Here is a 26,000-nt window from a genome sequence, read left to right as displayed (position 1 = left end):
TTTAAATTGGAATGTAGTCCTCAGCACTGGGCAATAAAAGCTTCGCTACCTCTGATATAAGCATAATGAAATAAATATGAATAAACCATTGTCTGGAAGTCTTGTTTGGCTGGATCATCCATTTAGGGCCTAAGTGAAAGCTTAAGTGCAGGACCCTCTCTGGTATTGCTACAGGCAAGGAACATTATTTTGGTTTGTCATCTGGGTAGGGAAAGAATGTTTCTAGAACTGAAATTACAGAGTTGCACAATGCAAATCCTAAGAAGAAAAAAATAATTCATGCTGTCCATCCAAACAGCAAGCACATGGAGAGGGATAAAAGGGCTCCAGTTTGTGGCTTTTGTTACTCATGGGTAAACCATTGTGACTTTTGAGCTGAAGGGGGTGGTGCAGAGGGGTGTGTCAAGAAAACCCCAAACTTTGCCAAAGAAGGATTGAGATCAAACAAGGGGGCTGAGTCTTCAATTGTAAACTCAGCTTTAAATATGTGTACACAGTTTACAGAAGATCCTGCAAACACTGCAACGTCACTCATATCTTCAGGTTCTAGGAAAAATCCTGTTCATTAGTGCTTGGGAAAAAAACAAATAAAGAGATCAGCAACATGAATGGAGATATTTTCCAAGTAAGTCCATTATATTAAGAGGACATTTTATGAAGGTGTTTAAATGTTATAAACAAACAGTAATGTGTGTTTTTTTAAAAGAATTCATGATGTTTCAGTTATTAGTTATAAAACTGACACCAGCTTTCAATTCTATGCTTTAACAGCAGGGTAATTATAGGCAGGTACAAGCCATTACTTTTCTATTCCTGCATATTAACCTGCTCTTAGATGCTGAATCTGACAAACTTATGTCTATTTTATTTTTATTTATTATTTATTTTTATTTTATTTGAGATTGTTCTGGAGCTAGGGAGGGGGGAATAAACTTGTAGGTATAGCATTTTTCACATAGATTTTTCTACGAATAAATATAGGTATTATATGATAAATATCTATTAATAGGTATTGATAGATATTTATCATATGTTTACTTGGGCTACTGTGGAGAAAGCTAGATATTTATGAGAGTGTTTCCAGCACAAATAAATAAGGTGTTGATTTTGCACACAATTGTCAGATTTAACAATCTGACCTACATAGTGTATATTCATTGAGGTTTAAAATGCATGTTCATTTGTATCTACATGTTAGGTAACTGCTGTTAAACACAAGTCTAACACAGATATCTCAGGCAGCCTTCTTAGAATCTGAAGATGTGATCCTGGTGAATGATACCTTTGGTGAATTATGTGACTGACAGAAATATTTATCTTCTGCTGACCACAGACACCAGAAGTTATCCACAGTAGTATACAATTAGCTACCCCAAATCCTCTGATTTGTGAACAAAGGAATTTGGGGGGAAAAAATAATCTCATCCAGTTTCTTTGTGGCAGTATTTCATTTCTTTCCCCAGTATAAGCAAGGATCCTCAAATGCACCTGATTGTCACCAAGGGTGAGCAGATCTGAAATCTGGTGAATGCCTGCCTCAGTGTAATATGAAAACTAGACCATTGATTGATTGATTATGTGCCATCAAGTCATTTTCAGCTCCTAGCAACCACATAGACTTTCTCCACAATTTATCCCTAACTTGGTCTTTCAGGTCTTCCAACGGTTCACCAATCACCACTGTAACTGAGCCCATCCACCATGCTGCTGGTCATTTTCTTCTCTTTCCTTCCACCTTTCCCAGCATTACAGCCTTCTCGAGAGAACTAGGTCTTCACATAATGTATCCAAACTATGACAATTTGAGCCTGGTCATTTGTGCCTCAAGTGAGAACTCTGGGTTAATTTGTTCTATGAACCATTGGTTTCCTTGGCTGTCCACAGTATTCTCATAAGTCTTCTGCACCACCAAAGTTCAAAGACTTCAGTATTCTTCCTATCCTGCTTCTTCAAAGTCCAACTTTCGCTTCCGTAATGTGTCACAGGGAATACTATGGCTTCCACAATTCTGATCTTTGTAGGTATAAGCTAGGCCAAGGCTTATTTTATCTAACAGTTGGATGCACCTATTTGAAGACCTCTGAAGGTGCATATGTAGCCTTTAGCCTCTTCATAGGTACCTGGGCCATAGAAACAAATGGCAGATCTGCCTTTCAATTGCATTGAGCTGTCCCTACTTCTGAGTGTTCTTTTAGCTGGAATAACCTCTGAACTGAAATGTTTAATATTAATTGGCTTTTAGCTATTGCTGCTTCTTATTCTCCAGTTTTAGTGGCTCCATGGCTTTTGTGGGTGGACTCTCCCACTTTGCTATGGCCTCTTTAAAAAGAGCTGCTTTTCCATATTAACCAAAGTGGAGCTAAAAGACTTAGAAAACCACAGTGGAATCCAAATAATTAATTTCTGATTTTCCAGGAATAAAAATAAATGCTGTATAAAACATCAAATGTGCATTGCTTGGATGAACTTCCAAGCAATTCTGGATTTGTTCAAGATTTTCATCATAAGAAAGTATAACCCCCCTCCCCCAGTCTTTGGATGTGCTTAATTTCCTCACAGTTTCTTAATTAGCAAGACTGCTTGTAGCAATGAAGCAATAAAGAGACACGTTTTTGTGTCAAGACATTTTTCTCATCCTAATCCTGAAATCTATTGGTTGTACAATTTGCTTTCCAAAAGGTAGAGCTTAACCAAAAATGGCATGAGTTGTTTTGTTTTTTCTTTTTATAACAGACATTTACTGGAAATAGACATTTATGTTTACCAGATTTATGTTTGACTGGTCCTAGCTGAAGTTTTGTCGGACATTTAATAAGTACTCCTCACAAGCTTCACAGGCTTGATCTGGGCCAATGGATTACTGCCACAATTGATACATGCTGGAAGCAATGTGGGCTATTTAACAAGAAGTACTCTTGTCTCACACTCAACACATATAGCCCCAGACACTGAAGAAACAGTAGTCAGAAAGACTGACAGTACTAATAAAACTGAGAAAGAGGAGGTAGACATCAGATTTGTTTTTTTATGCATTCTAAAAAAGCAAGCTTCTAGTTGTCATTGCTGTGAAAACAGAGGAACATCTTACAAATGGAGTAATTCAACCCACAGCTTCACAACAACCTCTTTCCATTATATTGTCTGTGCAATTCAGATTTTATGAAGCTTGCTACAGCAAAGTCCACCCCCTCCCCAGAAACAAGCCAATGGCAAGAACTGCAATTTTAAACATGTTTAACCTTTAAAACCCTTTTTCTCAGTCTGCTTGTATGTGAGCTAAGGTAAGGCAACATGTGGATGTGTGTTATAATAAAACTTTGGAAAAATGGGGTGTAAAACAGCTAGCCAGAATCTATTTTAGAACTTAGGATTTTGATACAACTTGTTTCCAGGCACCAAAGACTTGCAATTAATTTCATATCTATTACGCAGGAATCCAGGTACATTGAAGAGAATGCTTCCCAGAATGATGCCATCTCTCTGATTTTTTCCCTCAAAGAAGAAGTTGGAGCCTTGGCTAAAGTCCTTCGCATATTTGAGGTATGTGATTTACAAAAGCTGTTGTAGGAAGAGAAATCCCACCAATGCTGCAACATGACAGTCCAGCTGTCATGCATGTAGTCCCCAGATGTTGTCTGCTTTGTGGACAATCTCAGATGACACCCCAAAGTTGCCACCTCCCAAACTTGTCTATTAAGCCTGTGCTAAAAAAAAGTCTGGCTGTTACTCTTTCCTTTCTCTGTTCCTCTCCTATGATATTGGCCCTTTGGCAAAGGGGAATGGTGAGAAATTGCAGAAAGCAGCAACTTAAGATAAGCTGGATTTGATATCAGTCATGACAAAATCTGTCATCCAACTTCCCCAACCATTCTTCCCCTGCAAAAAACAACTTGTACCTTTTTCTATCTCGCTCATTCCTTCAGAATATTTTTGCATTTTTTTTAAACATACCTCACTATTATAAGGTGGAGGCTGCTCTTGGTTCTTCTTCAGTTTCTATCACTCTGTAACTTCACTGCCTGTTCTCTCCCCCTGATCTGAAAAAGGCATGCTCCACATTTTCGTCTGTTCTCCTCAACGTGAGGAGAGAGTGTCATTCTAGAGCAGCGGGGTGGGGGATGAGCTCAAAGCTGCAGGGGAATCAATTATGCATTTCTGTTCATCTCCACAACATTGAGTTCAGCTGATTTGACATGGTGAACTGTTTGCAAGATGGGTTCATCAACATTTCATCCTGGAGAAACTCTGCACTGTTGCTAATAGTCGACACTGACTTGATGGCTCATCATCGTCGTCATCGAAATTTGATCTGATCTTAGATGGTGATCTTTGCAAGCAACCATTCTGTTGATCTTTTTGTTTAAATAAGTTAACATACTTTTTTACAATCATTCCTTCCTATTACACTTAATACAACTTTATGTCATTCCGAAGCCAGAAAGTCTCCTTGAATTACTCAAAAATTAAATGCAAACAAGACACTTCAAGGACAATATGCACTGACATTCTCTACTATAGAGTGCCATACATTATGCTTAATTCAGATAATCCATCCTGAGATGGTTTGTTGAAAGAAATCTACACCTAATTTCAGACACTGACTCTTTGTAGTAATATAATTGCATTTATCGTATTTGGAAACCTCTTAATTCTATGTATCTCAGGCTTGTTATGGTCATATGAAACTGCCTTGAAGCGATTTCTTAAAAGTTTTCTTTCCCTACAAAAGAAGCTTCTTCTTTTTCCTTCTTCTCCTCTGAGTGCTTGATAATTTAGTTTAGAATTTCTCTTGGTGTTATATTTTTTACCTTATTTTATTGTAAGAGGTGATGAAATCTGTTACAACTGGAACTGTTGTTTCCAGTTGCCCAACTCTGCATCACTCTGAAGCTTCCCTGGCTGTCCACATTTCTCAATCTGGAAAATAAAATAAAAAGAAAAAACAACAACAACCCCACAATCCTAACAAGAGGAATTTCCATATGATATCCTCCTTTGGGATTTAAGTATGGGAAGCCAGAGATGATTGTGCAATGAAAGATGGAACATTCATACACACTTTTCAGTCACTTTGTAAGTACTCCCAATAGGGAGGGGGGGAATCAAAAACAGCTGTTTGTATCAAACTGAATGAAAGTGGTGGGGGTGGGGAGAAACAGAAAAAGGAATTATGACAGCAACACTAGTTGTTTTCAGTGTGAAATATATTTCCACATGTTCTGGGTTATGCACAAGAGATAGTCCCAATGCTCGCTCTGTGTGTCTAAGAGCCATAAAGATGATAACAGCATGAATGCCTCTTCTTGTTTTCAAGTAGCTAGCTTCTCTTTTGAAATCCCATGCTTTATGTTTATGGGTTTATTTATTTCTTTAAAGAAGATCTAGTCTGGGTTTTAAATGCACTGTATGTGGCAGGAAAGAGTTACACTAAACCCAAATTGTGTGATAAATGGAGTCTCACAAATATTTTATTTAGAAAAACAGCAACAAATGAGTTGCAAATGGAGAGGAAATACAGAGGGGGTGGGGGGTAGAAATGTTTTTTCTTCCCGAAGCTTCTGTTTCGTAACTGAAGAAAAAAAAATCAACGATTACCCAGAATGAGACCTGTAAAGACCATTTTTTCTGTGTTCAACAACTTTAGAATAGGATTTTCAATCAATGCATCTAACTCAAACTTCACTCAGAAGATGTACTGTATGTGGGATGGAAATAAGAGGTTCTATATAACAAAATGGCTCTGTTCAAGCTTTGAGATGTCATTTAGATCATGGGCAGGCAAATTTTTGTAGCTGGAGGCTGCATTTTAAAAAAGAGGCCAACAACCTGCTTCTGAATTACACAGAGGGCATTGGGGTGATGTAATAATGTCACCAGAGAGTCACTGTCAAAATTTTTATCCTTTTGATGAAAACCATCCCTTGAGAATTGGTTTAAAATAAAATAGATGCGTTAATCCTAGTAGAGTCAGATAACTATATTGCTTACTATTTTAGCAAATAAATAAAAAAGAGAAAGAAAAATCATGTTGTACAATCTAAGTTTCTATGACCAGATCTAGAGGGATTCTGAGGGTCACAAGAAATTTGCATGTAGTTCATGAGCTTCAGGCTCCCTATTGATTACTGATAAAAATTCACTTACTGTTAACAACAAAAACATCACAGATCCTCTGTAGCAGCTTAAAGACTAATACACTTTGTGGATATACTAGCTGGCTATATGGAATAGTATCTTGAGAAGCAGTATATGTTCTTGGTTTTTGTTTTTTCTCTTGAGGATGTTAATCAGATGGATTCACTTGACATTAACTTGAAAAGAGGTTGAAATGCTATTCTTCAGTCTGAGTGAGAGCATGACTGCACTTCTTAGTCATGTATAAGAGTGGAGAAGAAATACTCCTTTAACCTCTTTCTCCTGAGGTGGCTTAGCCTCCATAGATACACTGCCCTTCCCCTGCAGAGCTCTAGGGAAGCTGTGATGAGCATGCAGCTCTGTTCTTCATTCATGTCATAGGATCAGCTTGACACATGAAATTCAGAGGTAGAGTACCCCACCAATGGCAATCTAGTCTTGTCTGAAGGTGTCTAGTGATGGAGACAGGCATTGTCTGGGCTCAGCAGCAACACAGCTTGTAAGTGTCTATATGTGAGGTCTTCAAGGAATACTAGGGTTATAGGCTAAACTGGGATTTAAAAAAAAAATCCTGGAAGAAGGAAATGGCAAATTATTTCCCAACTGTTGCCAGGGTAACTACATGTATGTCTCTGTAAAATCAGCAGGAATCTAGCTCAACTTAAAGGAAAATAAGATTTGATCATTCCCCTTCCTGAAAATTGTTTCATTTTTAAATATCTCTTAACATCAGGAGCAAAATCAGCATCGTTCCTCATTTAACATGTAGATCATTAGAGTTAATCCCAATCTTTGGCTCAGCAAATATTTGTCCTCTTCTTTCTGACAGCCTTTAAGGTTTTGTAAGATACAATTCCTTCTGAGTATTATATTACTGTTTTCCACTCCATGCTAGCTTTCCTTGCTTCCTACCTATCATACTGAATGGCCACTTAATTAATTTCAGCCAAGTGAGACAAGATTGTCAAGAAATTATTATGAGCATTGGGCAAAAATACAGTCATATGTCTCAGTGGTATAATGTGGATCTGCATGTAAAACAGCTCTGATTCAATACTAGAAGGTTGGAAAAGCTCTAAAACTCGGCTAAATGGAGCAATTTGTGTGCTTTTATGCAACCTTCTTTGGGTTAATTGTAAATAGTTCATTTCATCATTTGAAATTTCTGTAGTCTATTTCAGCTTTTCTGAACCTGGTGCCTTTCCAATATTTCGGTCTTCCATTGTTTGTGCTGGCTAGGGATTATGTAAAATTGTAATCCAACATGTTTAAAGGCAACAGATTGGGGCTAACTGGCCAAGGACATTGTGTAGGGTTGGAAATATGGCCTTCTATTTTCAGAGTAAGTTTTACAGATTCAGCAGAACTTGTTTATCACTTGTGCAACTCAATCCTATTTCATCTCATGGCAGTCAATCAGGAAAGCCCACTTGTTTTAGCTTCCAGCCACTGGGGCTTGTAGCAAAATCATCATCATCATCATCATCATCATCATCATCATCATCATCATCAGACAAGCATCTGCCACACAACACCCCAGACATTCTTTATAAGAAAGACAAAAAAGTCTAGATAGTGGACATTGCAATACCTGGAGACAGCAGAATTGAAGAGAAAGAACTGGAGAAAATCACAAAATATAAAGACCTGCAAATAAAAGTAGCACAACTGTGGCAAAAGAAAGCAAAGATGGTGCCAATAGTAATAGGTGCCTTGGGTGCAATTCCAAAACATCTGGAGCACCACTTGAACACCATCAGCATTGACAAAATCACCACCAGTCAATTGCAAAAGGCAGCTTTGCTTGGAACAGCTTACAACCTGCAAGGATGATGTTATTAAACAACAACATCTACCTAGCCCAGGTGCTTGGGAAGGACTTGATAGGTGGACAAAAATGCCAAATCCAGTCTAAACATCTGGCTGACCATGTGACCAACCATAATAATATTAAATTTATATGCTACCAACTCCCAGCAATTCTGGATGATTTACAAAGAAGCCATAGGAAATGCAGCAATTCAGTGTATTCATGGTAACCTCGAAGATGAACCTAATGAGAAGAATGAATATTATTATTATTATTATTATTATATTTTCATAGCCTATTTGCCTTGTATTAATATTGCCAACTGAAGTCAACACAATGTGAGTGCCAAATGATATATTGTGTTTATTGCATGGAAGCCATTACTTGGTATAGATTTAATTATTAAAACAATAGTTATCATGGAACAAGAGGCAGAGCATTTAACCTGGAGGATATTTTTTCCATCTTCTGGAAGCTTCTGGAATTGAAATTTCCACTGATGCCTTTCAGTTTTCCCCTCAGGACTTGGACAGGAGGCAGAGATGGGAGGTTTTTTACAGGTAGCAGAATTATTTCTGAACTTGTGTCACACATTCTCACAATAGCTATGTGTAAAAAATATTTATTTATTGAAAGGTTTTTACTCTGCCTTTATGGGTGAAAATGTTAAAATGACATTAAAAACTTCAGTTTTAATAAACAATAACACACACACAATATAGTAGCTATAGAAATAATTAAGCGAGTGACAGTTAAAAATTAGTTGCCTGAACCAGTCCTTTGAAAACCCAAATCTTTCCAGAAAGGAAAGTTTTTTTAAGTAACTTTTGAAAATCTGTTTAAAAAGGGTGGAAGGAAGGAATTCCACAAATGCAGGCCCACTAAAATAAGGCACATTTAGTGAAGTGATTACAAGTGTCCCTCAGTTAATTTCCAATGCTTTCTTCATTCTGTCATTTAAATCCTCTGGTTAAAAGTGATTGCTTAGACCACTGGCAGGGAGAAAGAATAGACAAAAGGGTTGGAAGAAAAAGTGAGAAAGGTTTGCCCCTCCCACTTTGGGCCCTAGCCCCACCCAACACTGTCTTTGGCCCCACCTACCACCAGCAAGCAGCCTTTCCTAGACTATCTGCATCCTCAATAGAAAAAGTGGTTCCTATGCTTGCTATGGGGTAAATGTTGTTAGCTCAAGGCTTTGCCCAACATAGTTGCTTCTCTTCTGGTGTGTTTCTAAAAATGCAGAAAGGGCCATTGATTCTGAAGGGCAGCTGGGGAGACATCTTCTTTTTTGCTCCTCTATTATAAAAACATACAGTAAGAAAGATAGCGGACTGTTCTCTACCTCCACAGTACATAAACATCAAAGCAGTAAGTATCTCTGTCAGCATTTTGGATGAACTTAGCAATGCCTTAGCAATGTTTGCTCAAGCTGAAAGACTCATGTTTGCAGCATAATTTAGCCATAGAGAAAATGGTGATCATGTGTTGAGCCTTTTCATAGGGGAGTGATGTTTGTACATGAATTCAGAGCAGCTCCAAGTTCAAATGCTTTTGTTTGGACCAGTTAAAAATTAATCATCCATTCCTCTGTTGTGGGAAATGCAAAAATATATGTACTTAAGATAATGCAGCATTTTCTACAAGAGGAAAAAAATGAATGGATTAGGATGTTTATTTAAAAAAGCAAAATATTACATAATTGCTGAATTCAGTTACTCTAATATTTGAGTCAATTTTACAAGAATATTTCAAATACAATTTGAGATAGTATATCTTTGCACTTTAAAAAATCTACTGGTACTTTTTTTTCTGCATGTGCACAAACATTGTGAAATCAGTACAGACAATTTGATAAGGAAATTTAATATTTATGTTTCAAAAAACTTGGTATTTATTGAACTCACAGGGGTAGGGGCTGAGAAGCACACTGGAAGAAAAGGTTATCACACAACACACAAAAAGTAAATTTATTTGTATATCTTGCTGATAATCAAGATTTAACCAGTTAAGCATTGGATACTGCACATAAATTAGGTACACCCAAAAGTCACAATTTTGTTCCTTGATAAGAGGGATAAAAATCTGCAGAGCTGTATGGATTCTAGAAATGCTGAGAGATAATCCAATCAGCAGAAATCAGCTGCACAAACTCTTCTCATGGTCTTTAAGAGAACCTTGATGTACATAATAAACTGACAAAGATTACAGCAGTATAATAGATATTACTGGAAATATTCATAAAATTCTATCTCCTTCCAGTCCTTGGCTTATGAACAAAATTTTTGGATTGTGCATGAAGCCCCTTCATTTTTTTTCTTTATGGGGATAGTGAGCAAGTGAGAAAATCTGCCATGAAATCTGGGCTTGAACTTCAAACCATGATTCAGTATGTTGCCTTATTCCAAACCAGTTTCTCAGACTTCCTGGTTTGTTTGCCAATCTATCTGAAGATGCCCCTGAACTGCAAGAAATCCTACAAGCACTAAAAACTGCTTAGCTTGGTGGAAGGCTGTGGATTTCAGAATCATATGCAATGATTTTCTAACTCATGCTGTAAACTTAAACTGCCACCTACTTTTTGTTTAGTGTTTGTCTTGTAATATAAAAGTCAACAAAGATACTATAGATATAATTGCAGTTTTTAGCATGAGACACTAGGAGTACAGAACTCTAACTAGGATCTAACAAAAACGTCATTGAGTTCTTAGGTGCTGGAAATGTTTTTGATTGAAATGCTTAATACTAACAGGGAAGTTATCTTGATAACTTTTATAACTTGGGGATTTGGAAGTTACTAAATTTTAGCTTTGTTTTCCTTGTTTTCTTGTATTACAGTTCTTTAACTTTAATTTAGATGTGGACTAGAGACTGCTTCAAACAGACAACTGTCCTTTAGTGACTGTTCAAAATGGAGAAATAGACATGTGGCCACCCTAACTTTACTGTCATATAAAAGCAGCACAAAACTGAAGACAGGAAGCTGCCTCTTATCAACTCAGATCATTGATCCACAAAGCTCTGTACTGTAGATGGTTGACCAGTTGATGCTTTCAGGATTTTTTCCCAGCTGGCTCCTTTAAAATGGAAGGATCCAGTTATCAATTTATACTTCCCACAATTCCTTTGAGCATCCTAAAATTGACAGACCTTTCCCATCTGATCCCCCTCATCAGAACACAACCAAAGGAATTGCAGATGGAGCTGGTAGTAATTGTGTTGTGTTGTTCCTGCAGCCTGCCTCCAGATTGTATGAGTAGGTAGGTTTAGACTTCAAGATGCAGGTTTCCTTGTTCCTTAGTATGTCTTTAATAATAATCAAGCATGCACCTGTGATGCTGCTATGGAAGCAGAGGGGTTAATCGTTTGTCCCTTTCCAGGGACCCTTGATGATTGGCTTCTGTCAATTACTAAAGAAATAGTGGAGACAGCAACTTTTCTCTAGCACAAAAATCTTTGCATCTGATTCTAAAGGCAATGGAAGAATGGTAGAGATCAAGACAGAGTTTCACATTTCCATCTTCCATTCTCAGTTCAGTTCATTGACTTCATGAAATATCTTTCACTTCTTGCAAGAAAGGCAGATAAATCTCACAATAAATCCCAAATCTTAATTCCAATGATGGTACTACCTAGCATTCTTGCTTAGAGCAGACTGTGAGTTGTAGGGTCTGGTCTTGATCATAATAAATCTTGCTTGGAGTAATTTAAACTTCACCCTTCCCTAGCTCTGGAGCCCTCTAATGATTTGCAAGCACCTAATTAAATAGCAAATACAAAGCATTGTCTGTGGCCAATGCAGATCTTTAGAGAGCTAAAACAACTTGACCTCAGGGCTCGGTTTGGTTAACAGAGGTCTTTGCATGGAGGCCATCCCCGTTAGGAGGACCTCTTTCCTGTGCTGGGGGATTTGAATGCACTTCTGACCTTTTCAACTTGTTGTGTTAGTATCTGGCCAAACAGTTTAGTTCATCTTTGCTGCTCATTGCTTAGAACTTCAGAAAAGACAGATCCAGTAGTGTCCGATGCTTCTGAGCAGACCGTCCTTTTGAATTTCTCTCTATGCCATGAGTAGCACCCTGCTCTTGAATATATTTAACATTCAGCTCTGGGGAAAAAGACCCACCACCCTATATTTATTGGTGTTTTTTTTATATTCATGATATTTTAAACCATCCATCAGTTTGTTGTTGTACCTTTCTTTCAGATAGATATTTTTCATGACCACAACTATATTTCTTAAAAAGAAAATGTAACTTTGAGATACAGCGTGAGTATATAGTCCTGGATCCACCTTCTTTGAGATCCATCAGACTTTCTGCCCTACCTGATCTTTAATATTTTTAGGGTTTTTTATTTAAAAATAAATCAGTGAGATACTGCAATGCCCCATTCCTGTCTCTGGTACTCACGTATGTGACAAGCCTATCTCTCAAAACAGCTATTGAGATGGAGATACTTGCAGTCTTTCATATTGTCCAAGAAGGTTGGAACTATTCCTGGTTTACTGGGGTAGTAACTTATACAGTATGTCACATTTGGGCCTTCTGCTGTATTATCTGGGACAGTTGGAGTGTGTACATTTGGTGAGAGAAAGGCAGATTCAGTCTCCCATACAGTATTCATTCTGGGAGGTCATTATCTGGTCCTCAGATGCTCCCAGCTTCTTATGGAAAGGGTTATGGCTGAAACTGTTAATAAACCTTCCTCAAATAGGAGAACATAAAAGGATCCAGCTGGTGCAACACCCTATTTCCCAGTGGCCAATGAGATGCTCACAAAGAGCCCCAGAACAAGATGAAGACAGTACTTATCTTGCATTGCTGTTCCCTAGCAACCGCTATTAAGAATCAAGATGTCCTTGAGCTGAATGGAACCATATAGCCATTGAGATTAATGGCCATTGGTTTGATAGTAGGAAGTAAAGAAAGGTAGATATTCATTATATTCAGGTCTTGCAGAGGTATCAATTTAATCTTTATTAGAATAGCATATGCAGGCCTACAATCTTTGATAACTTCATTACCAATTTCTTTTCTGTGGGACTCAACATTTTAAATACATGTTTTTATTAAAAAAAATAATGAGAACACTTTATTAGCAAAGTTTCTTGTCATCCAATTTTTTATACTCTATGCAGACCATAGAAAACATTCTCAGATACTTTCTAGGCCACCAGCAAAAAAATAGTATTATTTATTGCATTGTCTTCTAGGAAAAGGGGATAAACTTGACTCACATTGAATCCAGACCTTCCAGGCTGAACAGAGATGAATATGAATTTTTCATTAATTTGGAGAGCAAGAATATTTCTGCCCTTCCAGATATCATCAAGACCTTGAGAGATGACATCAGAGCAAATGTTCATGAACTTTCACGTGAGAAAAGGAAAGATGCAGGTAAGAAAATAGATTTCAGCATAACCATATTCATCCTAGCAGCACAGTTTAGTATTGCAATTCTTGTATAAGGGAGCACTACTGGTCTCACCTGGGGATGCTCAAGATGTTCAGTAGACTTGCATTTGCAGGGTGTACCAGCCTGATTCACACATTTCAGACAAAGAAGTAATGGAGCGCACATTTTCACATTTTATCTTTTGCGACAGACATTTGTGATATCCTGAAATGTGCATACTGCACATAAATATAGGTTAAAATGCATATTAAAAAGCATATTTTAGGATGAATTATTTATGAAAATATTTAAGTTATCAAAAATATATTAACAATGATCACACCCTGCCCTGCTGACTGATAACAGAAACTAGATGGAACAGACTTATGAATGATTGCAAGCAAGATAGACATAGACTCAAACTAAGTCCATTGGTCCTAAGTGCTATCTCCAATTACTCTTACTTTTCTATTGGCCCAGCTATGGGCAATTATATTGTCTTAGTTGCTGAACCAGACATCTGAATACATGCCACATTCACAAGAAGAAAACATAAGAACTCAGAGATGTTTATAATTTCTTGCTTCTAAGGCATGAGTCAAAGACTTAGAAGAAGACTACATTCATGCACAGAATTATTCACCAATGACTTACCTGTATTCACTATATAGAATCTAGTAGCAAATATGCTCAGGGGAACTTGCTAGGAGTTAGCTCAGGACTTACCAATACAGTTCACTTACCTTCAGTATTAAATTCTTCATGTTTAGTACACATTTGTTTCATGTACGTTCATCCAAGTCTTCTGATCATGGCTTCTTCAGATGGCAGGTGTGATCCTAATAGGATTTCAGAAAAGGTTGGTTTAAAATGCTTTAGGTCTGTTGTGTCTTTTTCCTTCCTGGGAGCAACATGAAAGGGGAATAATATCTCCCTGAAATGAATCCTGATAATCTTCTTATCCTCTCTTTTGTGTCCTACCCATGACATTGCAAAGGAAAAAAGGAAAGGAACATGACAGGCAAAATGTTATGGCTTGTCAGGGAACCACAATGAGTTAAAATTGAAAGTTTAATTACTTTTGGAAGCTAGAAGGCTATCTTGATTCTTCTCTCTTTATCATAATTCTGCCACAAAGAGTAAGGAAGGAAAGAAGTAAGTGGGAGGGCTCTACTTTACAGGCAATTATGCAACTCATATTAGTAAGATCCATTGAAACAAGTTAGTTGTATTTTCAAGTAAGTCTGGTTAGGATGAAATATTGTGGGCAGATTTATATAATGGCTTTTTACCGGGGTGAGCTACCCACAGCCCAAGGGATGCACATGGTCCTCATTCCTGCAGCTCTTGCGATCACAGTGGCAAAATCTGGCATCCACCCAACAGATTGGGGCAGCCTATAAAACAAGCAAACAAATAAAGCTACTGAATTACAATGTTGCACTTTTTAAAATCCCTCCCTCACCCATCCATAGAAAAACAGATGCATTAAACCCCAGATTTTACTGAACTTTCCTATGAACTCTGAAAATGCAAAAAAAGAGCTGAAGTATCCCAGCCCCACCTGCTCCAGCAATACCATTGTATCATTGTCAGGTCCCCTGTAGCCCTTGGAGGTTTGGATTAATATGTAAGAAATACTAACAAATGGTGTTTACATAGACACATAATCACAAAGCTACAAAGAAGTGTACAGCCCTGATTTAATACATGGTAATGTTACAGTTAAAGCTGATGTTCTTACAGATCATATATTTTAAAAATTGCAATGGGTCTGACAGTCCAGAAGGAATAATTTTTCTAATCAATATGTACCATTAAAAAAAAAACTCCAATACATACAGTGACACTATTTAAATGATTTACTTTTAGCCAACCAGATCAATACGTTTCCAGGTGACTTTGGAATACGAGCAAAGATCTGTCATAAGTGTGTGTGTGTGTAAATGAACTCTATTGGATGTGTGTGTGTGTGTGTGTGTGATCTAAATTTATTCATTTATAATCAGAGACCAAAATAAAAGGAAAAAACACATTTGTGAGACTGGTATGATTGATTAAGAGAAGGAACAAAAGAGATAAAATAGCAGATAGATTAAAAACATGCACACAGTGTGTGTGTGTGTGTCTGTGTAAATAGGACTGGGTAACCAGGTCTAAAAAGTTTAGCCCAATTGGCTTCTGATGGCAATATAGCAACTGCACAAGAGATGGGCAGATGGTAAGATACATGCATGGGCCGGGGAAGACTTGGTGACAAATTGATAGTGATGGATAGAGTATTTGCCCATCGCTAACAGCATGATCATTAATCTGAGGAACATCATAGAGTGGTTAACATTTGTTTGTGGTACATTTTCCTCAATCACACAGCAGGGAAGGCTGATGAAGACACTTTCCCACCCACCCTGTTTTTAAAAGGACCTTTTGTTTATATTTATTTATTTCTCAAATTTATACTACCGCTCATCTCCCCCCAAAGAGGGACTCTGAGCAGAGTCATATACCAGAAGTCTATCTCTACTATGATCAAAATTCTTATACACACACATAGAGTTGACATTTGAGTAAAGATGCTAAGGTTCATACTCTGGCTGAGTTCATGTAGCACTCTACAGTGAGATTAAGATAGACCTGAGTAAGTTGTATTTCTGTGTGCTGTGGGAACCCAGCCATTAACAAGTTGTATCCACCACAACTCAAAGGAGACTTTACCTTAGTGTAGTGCAAAGCAAGACACCTGCCCAAGCATGAATTGGCCCTTCTAACTCTTTATTTCGATGATGGTTAAAAATGCTTCAGGGCTCTGCAAAACCCCGGAAGTATTTTTAGAAAACTAAAATGATAGGAGACTGCTACCAACACAGCACAGAAAAAAAGCCAGAAGGAACCTGCGTATCAGACAGCATCCTTCCAGGATAAAGGGGATATTTATTTGTTTATTTAAATTTATTACGGCTACCCACTCCAGAAGACTCTGAGGACCAAGTTACCTTCTGATGAAAAGGACCTTTGTAGTTTGCCAGGTTAGCCACATTTTGTCATAACAGTGCCCATAACAACTTCTCAAAATTCTAAGTTTGCCAACTGACCCCAAAAGCTTCAGAACATCTGTAGTAAATTATAGGTTTATCATGGTGTCCCAGTGTAGCTGCAGAGTTGACAATCAAGCTGAATTAAGGGATTTTTTTAAGGGGTTGAAATGCATTGTCATGAAAACACAATGGGGTGCTTTCAATATGCTTAGTATTAGATCCCTTGGAGTCCTGAATGAAATAATTAAATATGATTCAGTTTCAGTGGGAAAACAAATAATTTATTGCTGTTTGGAGACAAGCTGGAAGCTGAGGGTCTGTGGCAGCCTTGTTAGCTGGGGACCCTGGGGCTGACCAGAACAGTTGGCTCCAACCTGAGCTGGAAATGGCCATAAATATTGAAGCCCTGTCACTGACCCCTCCCCAGAACGGGCAAAGTTCTGGAGAATCTCTGAATCTCTTTGGCTTCCTTGCCCTCATATAAATAGCTGATTAGCATCCCATTAAGCGTCTGACCTCTTGTAAGTTGGTCACCACTTGGGTGTCCGCAGCAGGACCATAAAATGCTGCTATTCCTCCTGCAGACAAATCAATATTTATTACTAATCAACTTGCATGGACCCTGCAGAGGTCTGCAGAGGGTCAGTGTTGCAACAGCTTGCACTGGCCATTCATTAACAGCCACAGAAGAAACAGTATGCTCTAAAAATGTTCTGTTTTTAGGCAATCCTATACATGGGATGAAATAATATAAATTAAGCTGTGCTTAGTTCTGAATAGATATGTATGGGTATAAAAAATTGCACTGTGTGTATTACATTGTCTTTCTCTCATGCCTTTGAGTCAATCTTGACTGCTGGCAAGTAGATGCCCTGCAATTTTCTTGGCAGCATTTCAGAAGTGGCTTGGCATTGCCTCCTTCCTAGGGCTGAGAGAAAGTGACTGGCCCAAAGTCACCCAGCTGGTTTCGTGCTTAAGGCGGGGCTAGAACTCTCAGTCTACTGGTTTCTAGCCTGTTGCCTTAACCACAACACCAAACTGGATATCATCTTTCACATATGTTGCACTATAAACCCAACTATGCCAAACCAGCAAAAGTTCTTGTAGTTGTGCAATAACTGACAATGAGGGGGTTAGGGTTGAACATATCTGGAGAGCACCAGGATGGGGAAAGCTGGTGCACAGATACACATGCACATCCTATGTTTCCATAATACACTTTCAGGGCGGAATCAGAACAAACCTATGTATGAAAACAAAAGCCACAACGGAAGCCATGAAAATATTCCAGTGGTAGGTTTAAAATGTATGTAAATAACACTGCAAAACCCCAAACATTTAAGGGAAAAACATATGTCAGATCTAAAGCATAAGAATGTGTAGAAAGGTCTAAATAAGGATATTAGTTGGCTATATGCAACCCACTTTTGACATACCAGTTCTGATTGGACAAGCTCATGAAGGATTAGAGCATCAGTGGTTGATCATCTATAAACTAGTGCCTTGAAATAAGAGTTTTTGGGAAATAAACAATAAAGCACAATGTTGTGCTCCCTGTTATGAGCTTTCCATAGGCATTTGGTTGACTACTGTAGAAAACAATGCTCTGTGGAGTCTTTTGGTTTGACTGACCAGACTGTTTTGTGTTGAGAGGACCATGCCAGTGATATATGCAAGTGTAGCAAAGTTTTGAATATTCTTTATTCTCAATAGGCTCTCTGAAACTCTGGATTTTAGGGAGCAGAATTTAATATAATGTGCAAAACAAACAAAGGAATTTAACACTTTCGGCTAATGCCCATTAACTCCTTTTGGAAACCAGCCTCTTCTTATAACTTCAGAGTGACTGAATACTCTACATAACAGCTTGTACTGGGTTAGCTCTACCTAATTTTAGCAAGGCTGCTGCACCATATGCCTCAGATTACTTGCTGGATCTAAACATACATTTTGCATATTCTAACTGTTGCATGGAAATGAGACACATAGAAGGGATGGAAATAGGAACAAAATCCCAACAACTATCCCAAAACAATCCAGGGTTGATTTAGAGTCAAGCCAGCAGCAGGATGGGTAGAAAGTAAAATATTTCTTTAAGCTTTTCTCACCCATCTTCCCTACTACTTATGGTTTGATCCTGTCTATCCTAGAACACATAAGTCTGAGCAGGACTTTTTCCCCCAAAGTCCCAATTGAAACAAGGTCCTCAGTCAACAAGCTGCTTACTTACATGAATGTGGTACTGTTAAATGTGTCACTACTAATTACAAGTTGCCAAGCAATGTGGGTAGGATTGCATGAATGCAGTTAGCAATGGAGCATTTTTAAGATGAAGGGAGATGTTTTGAGATCTGCATCTAGAGTTGTAGGACTTCAGTCAAGAAATTAACTCTCAAGCACCTAGATGGCTCAAATGTACAGAACTGTGGGTCTTAGGAGCATCCAGATTCATAGCGGAAGCCTCAATACTTGAGAGTGTCAATGTGGCTGATAGATCATAATAGATGTGGCTCCGACTGGGTGTCTTGCTCCAATTATTTTGTGACGAGTCTTCAGGGCACAATTGTTTCTTCAAAGGGGTTGGATGTCCTTAAAGTAGAGATTTTCATACACAAATATGGTCAAAGCTATAATATTTGCTGTTGCTGCTGCCATCTAGTGGCTCAAAAAAAGAGTATTGCTAATTTAAATCAGGACTAGAAGGAAGTCTTGAGTTCTGCAAATGAAAAGAAATAAAATTAACCAGTGTAGAAAATGAAAACAACGCATAGACAAAATAGAGATGGTTTATGTTCCTCACTAAGATCCTGGTTCAATAACAATACCAAATATTCAAGGCACAGCACAGAATTGATATTGCATATACAATATAGGATGTTATTCACATTAATATTCTGAAACATATATGGAATACAACAAAAGTCTTGGAGAGACTTGAATAGAACTGAAAAATAAGAAAGTGAAAAGCTGAAAAAATATGGAAATGGAAAATGCAAATACAAGTCCATCAAGCACTATTTGCCAAGGAGAAAAAATGGATGCATTTCAATCTCTTTTAGTCTGGTCCAATCAATAAGAGTTCTATTCTAACACATTTCTTTTACTCTTGGAATTTACACCAAAAATTACTTTATTCAGACAGGCCTTACTGATTTCTTTCCAATGGTTGCTTCTTACAGAATATAAACTGGAGAAATAGTTGGTTAGAAACGGCCTTCTACATATTCATCTGTATTTTTGTCCAGTTGATTGGGTAAGCCACTGAGATCTTTCTTAGCCACCAGGACAAAATTCACTGAACAAGTCTAGCAATTCCAGGCTTTAACCCAACTTCCAGTCCCAACCTTTTATCTATATTTATTTCAGTGCAAATGCCAAGCAAATATTGAATAAACAAATTAAACTTCATATTCCTTACCCTCTTAGGAAGTGACAAGGAGCTAATCATGACTGATATTTCTTTTCTGCTTTCTAGTGCCATGGTTCCCAAGAACTATTCAAGAATTGGACAGATTTGCCAATCAGATCCTCAGCTATGGAGCAGAACTGGATGCTGACCATCCTGTAAGAAAGAGAAGAATGACTCTGAAAATCTGTTAAAGGAAAACGAAAGTTACTTTTTCATTTTCCCCTTTGAAAAAAAATATCTGTTTCTAATCTCATTTTACATTTAAAATGTAAGCATTGCTCAGATTTTACCATTCTAGAATTGAGAATTTTGGGAGCTGAAGTCCAAAAGAACATTTTGAAGGCACCATGATAATTGCCATAGACAACAAAAGCCTGAACAATGATCTTCAATGGTGGTTGTTAGTGTATGGATCATCTATGTGAAGTTAGAACAGAATGCAGATTTAAAAGAAACTGTCAGGATCATACAAATATGAAATTTCTTATAGTCTGAATGGTGCAGATGAAAAGGGATATAGATAATTAAACAGAAACCTAGATGTTTCAAAGAATGTATGATTTCTTGTAATTCTGTGGATGTGTCATCAGTCCCTAAATTGGTGAGGTATAGCAACTATAACTTTCAGAATTACTTATTAAGCAGTGTGACAAACTAAAGGGCTCTGGGTCAAAAAATCCAGATTGGGGAAGAGGGGGGAAATTCTATTGTAGCTCAACAGTGCCATCTGGGGTTGCTGGGACTGAGAACTACATCACATAACCTTTACTCTGGACTTTTTTTTGACATGTGAATTCAAAGTAGTCAAGAGTGGTGGATCTAGTTTTTGTGCAAATGATTATCTAGGCTGCTGATATCATAACTCAGCTATCACTTCATTGGGAAGAACAACAAGGGGCAGTTTTTATTAACTCCAGATTCCTATATTTAAGTGAAGCTTTGCTCTGAGTATTAGAAATATCTTAATGGGAGGTCAGATAAACTCCCTTACTGCAAAGAATCTTGCGTATAGTTTGGAAATACTCATAGAGTTGTTATATTGTATCTCTGTGAATGATTTGATATCTTCTTTATTCCCCCTTCTTTTCTTTTCCATTTTAACTCTTCCTCTAAATAATTCCTTTCTAAAATTACTAAACATTTGCTTCTGGTGTTTTAATATATTCCTCATGTGCAAACCTCCACAGTAGCTGTGTGTTGTGTTTTTCATAAATTACAGTATGTATGTTGGGATTTCTACCAAGAAATCCAAAATAATGAGAGGGAGAGGGAGAGGGAGAGAATTTAAGGCAAGGGACAGCTTCTGGTGATTGTAATATTTTTTTTGGGTGGGAAGGTGGGGGCCTTACTAAAAAAGGCCCCACTAGATAAGAAAGACAGAGAGAGAAGGAAATGTTCACAACGTACTACCATTGTGTAGCAAATAAAATTTTGAATGAATGACCACATAATTGCTTACCACTCACTGATCAGGAAAATAACATTCTGTATCCTTCTGATGTCAGAAGATGTAGTATAGCCAACAATTATCACTATTAATTTAACTGAAGCTGGGTACTTGTAAATAAATTATACAGGATGCAGGAAAAAATACTGCTATTACACTAATTGAGGAAGAGTGATTAGCCTTTCACTAGCTCACTAGTTTAATCTAAAATGAATAATGTACCCCATATAATTATTTGGCACACACAATATTTGGTCGAGTCCTAGAACAAAGCAGGGTGAATGGGGTCATTGTACAGAAGAATGAGTGAATAATATCAGAGATACAAAAGCACAGTCACTGAAAGCAAGATGAAATTATCAACAAAAGATAATGCATCCCAATGAAAGATCCATCTCAAACCCAACTGCTAGAAACAGTTAACAATGGCCCTTTTCTTGTAGGGTTTTGTTATTGTTGTTGTTTGGAATGGAGAAACAAAAGTATACCGAGATATTGCCTGTAATAAGTTAAACTGGAAATATCTGAAATTTCCACAATACCTATATTAATTTTGCTTCAGCCCACTTAGATCTTAGCGTCATCCTGGGCAATTAATCTGTCCTGTGTAGGATAAGTGAAGCTACCAGTTCCTAATATATAATTATCATCATTATGCCATCACCCAACTATTGATCAGTACATGGACTACTAAGGAAATACAGTGCTATTTCTAATACAGCTTTACCAGTTTCCATTTTGTATCTGGGCCCAATGCCATGCCCTGTTTTGGTCCTTGAGACTTCTGTATCTTCTTGACTTCAAATAACAGTAGCTCTTTTACATATCTTCCAAAACCATATCTGCCAGTGATATCGTCCTTTTAATTTCCTTCTTTAGAAAGGGATGGTTGGCTTCTGCTAAGAAACACAGGACTCTGGAATAGACAGGTTGGCTGACAACTGTCAGTCATTAGTGTTTCTTCTGATATAATTTACTGTATCATCATCATCATCATCATCATCATCATCTTTATTATTACTGTATTTAATCATGATATGTTGTCATTTTGCATGGATTGTTTTTATTTTCATTTTTAAAAAAGCAGGCATTTTCTCTCCAGTCATTTTTCTATAGTAAGTATATTATTCCTTGACTTATAAAAACTAGGCTAGAAACATCATTTTTAAATTGCTTAGAATACTAGTACAACCAAGCAGTGTGTTTCCGTAAGCGCCAAAGTCATCTGGGATCTGTCATGGTGCCTGCCCTGTAGAACAGCTTCCCTCCTGGTTTAGGATGTCCCTGACCCTGTTGCCCTTTTGTAAAACCTTAAAAATCCAGCTCATCCCTCAGGCCTTAGGACCAGGATGTTAATGGAACCAGATTTCTGCTTTTGGATGGTGGACAGATTTTTAGCCAGCATTTTTACTGGTTTTTTCCTAATGTTTTTATATGGATGTTTCTGTTTTTATGCTTGCTAGATGCCTAGATGTGCAGCCACATAAATTTGCATAGTAAACAAATAAAAACTGCTGTGTGATTACAAATACTGAGAATATCTTTATTATTTATTTAGTTCAATTTATATGCCCCCCCCCCACAACTCACTGATTCCTCATCTGGGCTGCCAACATAGGATTAAAACCAATACAAAAGCCCAAATGCAGTAAAAACAAAGAAGCAAGACACAATTGAGGCCAGCCCACCTTCCACCTATTTCAGCTCATCCACCACCCTGGCCCAGTAATGGGGGACAAACCAAGCCTCAAGGCCTTACAGAAACCCAGGAGGGTCAGGGCCATCTGAATGTCAGGGCAAGCGGTTCTAGGGGGCTGGCACTGTGGCAGAGAACGCACACTTCCTAGGTCCTGCCAGATGACACTGTTTAGTAGAGCAGACCTGGAGCATGCCCATCCTGTCAAATCTCTTTGGTATCTAACATTACAATATTATACACACTTATTTGGAGTAAGTCTCACCGAGCTGATAAACAGCACACAAAATGCATTTTGTATAGGAAACAGTTACTTGTGAATCAGTGCTGTTCAGGAAGGTCATTTAAATGGGGAAAGGGATGGTGCTGTATTGATGTTTTCAAAACAATATGAAGTAACTATGTTCTCACAGGGGCTGCACTATTGCATATTTGTATTGAACATGCCTAGGACAGGTCTTTGAACCTTTGGGTGGATCTTGACCATTAACTCCCCTCCCTTATACTTGCAATACATCAGTTTTCTTTAAATTGTGTCTTAAAAGCTCACAAAGCAATGTTTTTCATTATCTGTTTCCAGGGTTTCAAAGATCCAATTTACCGGGCCAGAAGAAAGGAATTTGCAGACATAGCATACAACTACAGGCAGTAAGTGTGCACATTACCTTCTAAAATAACTTTGTCTTCTTTGGCATAAAATAGGTGACTCTTTAGATGAGTGATTTTCAAACAGTGGTCTACAGACTGGTAGTCTACAGAGTCCAGTAGATGGCCCACAACAGCCTCCCCACATTCACCATCAATCATCTGGCCAGGGCCCCTCACTGCCTCAGCAGTGGCTTCTGCCTCTTCAACCACCAGTCAGCTGGATGATTATTTAGTAATCAGTGAGAAAGTTTGAAGAACACTGCATAAGAACACTGCATAACACTGCATACTGTAGAAATGTGCATCTTGAATTATCTAGAAATGATTAAGGAGCATATTAGATACTTCATAAGTCAACGTTAGCTTTCCCCCTGCTTATTCTTTGCAACAGTACTGTTTTGTTGAAGATGCTGAGGAACTGGCCTCATAGCTGAGATGGATGTGCAACTAACGCTGTCATTTGCAGCATCAAATAATAGAACAAGAATGAATGAACTCCAGACCACTAGCAGGCATATAGCTGTTCAAAGAATAATAGAACAGAGTCTTGTTCCTCAATCTTTGGCCAAAGAACTCCAGTGAGGGTCAGCCCACTCTCCCCATACGTACTTGATTTAATTGTTGAACTACTTGTACTGTCAAAGCATTTGTCTTGTTCTTGAGCTGAATTTAAATCCGTAAGGTCATAGGAGCATCTATGGGTCCTTTCACTTTAGGATAAGTGTGCTTTAGAATGTTAAATTAACATCCAGCATGCTATGATCTATCAAAAAGAAGCATCATGCTGGATGAAAAATCTCATTTTCATCTGTAGCAGACTTGGAAGTCTTTGAACAGAAAGGAAGTTTAGACATTCTGAAATCAAAGGAATGTAAGGAGGAAAAGTTTAAATAAATAGTTTGCTATTAAATTAGATATAAAAAGGCAAACCAGAACAAATGAGGGGAGAAGATACCATGTGAATCCTGGATTCATTCATATGGGGCCCATCTGAATTCAATGAGTGTCCAAATAAGATGGACCATCAGGCCAAATTTTCCTCCAGCCAAATTTTCCATAAAATGTTTATTTTCCCTTGCTTGCTTTCTTCCTCCTCTGTTCTTAGATCCTCCTCTGTCTGCATTTATCCCCAAATTACAGCCTTCTGGTAATAAATTGCATTCAGACGAGGACCATGCTCCAGCGCCACAAAGCTTTGTTATCTAATTGTGCTGCGGCATCAGAGGCGACTACAAAGCCCCAGGCACCAAATAACACAGCATCTCATATGCTTCACATTAAACAGGGGAGAGGAGGGGAGTGTGTATAATTTGCATTCTAGCAAGGACTATGAGCAAGATTAAAATAATGCATTGTATATGGTCTTGATCTAATTGTGACTATCGTCACTGTTCCAGCTGCATTATAAAATGTTCAATGAGTTGGTTAATTTTCACACTGTTTTCTGGACTATGGGAATGGAGAGACAGTCTGGTACTGATTTTGTGCATGATCCAATTTGATAATTAAATCCTATTGGTGACTAACAGGAAGTACAGACTGATCTATATATCTACCAATAATTTGCATACCTGTATTTATGTATATGACCAAAGAGCAATAATCTAAACAACACATTTACTTAACAACAAAGGAAAAGGCAAAACAAGTAAAAGAAAAGAAAATTAATCAAAAAAATGTATGATTTTTAAAAAAATTATCCCAACACCTGTGGGCAAATGTATTCACTGATTCATGAATCAAAGCTAGGCTACAGATCCCCTTGTAGTGATTGCAATTGAGTAAAACCTGGCAACACCTCTTGAAATTTCAGTTGAGTGGTCTGCTAGTTGAAAGACTGTATTCTTCTCATCCAGTCTATCCAGATAGTTAACTATCAGAAGCTTTTATAAATTGAGGTGCCAAACTAAAGATGGTTCACTTATTTATTGCCTATTTCAAATAGGATTCATCTGAAATTCACAAGACAACCAGTTCGTATTAGTCAATAAAGCAGAGGGGTTGGGATGGGATGGCCAGGGACTGGCCTGCCTGCCTGTTTTATGGGGGTGGGTTGGGTGGGGTGAAGGTCCTCATTTGAGGGAATTCTTTTTAAACACTTATTGAAGCCTATTTTGGGCATTAGTGTTTTCTGCTTCAAAACTGGCAAAGTGGTAGAAAGGATGTCAAAGGCCCACTCAAAAAAGAAAAGAAAAAGAAAGGATATTGAATGCACATTCAACCTCAGTGACAGAACAGGGAAAACTTTTAAAGAAAAGCAGGCTTGATTTTTTTATAGGAATTACCGAGAAGCTGATACCAGCAGCTCCAAGAGATGGGGTTATGGAGTGGGGGCTAAAATAGATTTGGCTAATATGTAGTAGGAGCCCAGCTACTGTCTTTGCATGTTGTGGGAACCAGACCTACATGATGAGCCAGGATATGAT

At 37.9% G+C, this 26,000-nt stretch overlaps 1 protein-coding gene across 1 annotated transcript in view; it reads left to right on the top strand.

The window, feature by feature from the left end:
- The first annotated feature begins 497 nt into the window (after positions 1-497).
- The window catches only part of PAH (phenylalanine hydroxylase), a 37,064-nt gene continuing 11,561 nt past the window's right edge, over positions 498-26,000 (top strand). The window contains exons 1-5 of the mRNA XM_063308504.1: positions 498-625; positions 3,433-3,540; positions 13,158-13,341; positions 19,850-19,938; positions 23,507-23,574. Of these exons, the coding sequence (XP_063164574.1) occupies positions 605-625; positions 3,433-3,540; positions 13,158-13,341; positions 19,850-19,938; positions 23,507-23,574 (470 nt within the window). The 5' untranslated portion in view covers positions 498-604. The remainder of the gene's footprint in view (positions 626-3,432; positions 3,541-13,157; positions 13,342-19,849; positions 19,939-23,506; positions 23,575-26,000) is intronic.

This window comes from Candoia aspera, chromosome 7 (genome assembly GCF_035149785.1).
Source record: "Candoia aspera isolate rCanAsp1 chromosome 7, rCanAsp1.hap2, whole genome shotgun sequence".
Taxonomy (NCBI): Eukaryota; Metazoa; Chordata; class Lepidosauria; order Squamata; family Boidae; genus Candoia; species Candoia aspera.
The sequence above is the reverse complement of the archived record's forward strand: the minus strand, read 5'-3'. Positions and strand labels throughout refer to the sequence as shown.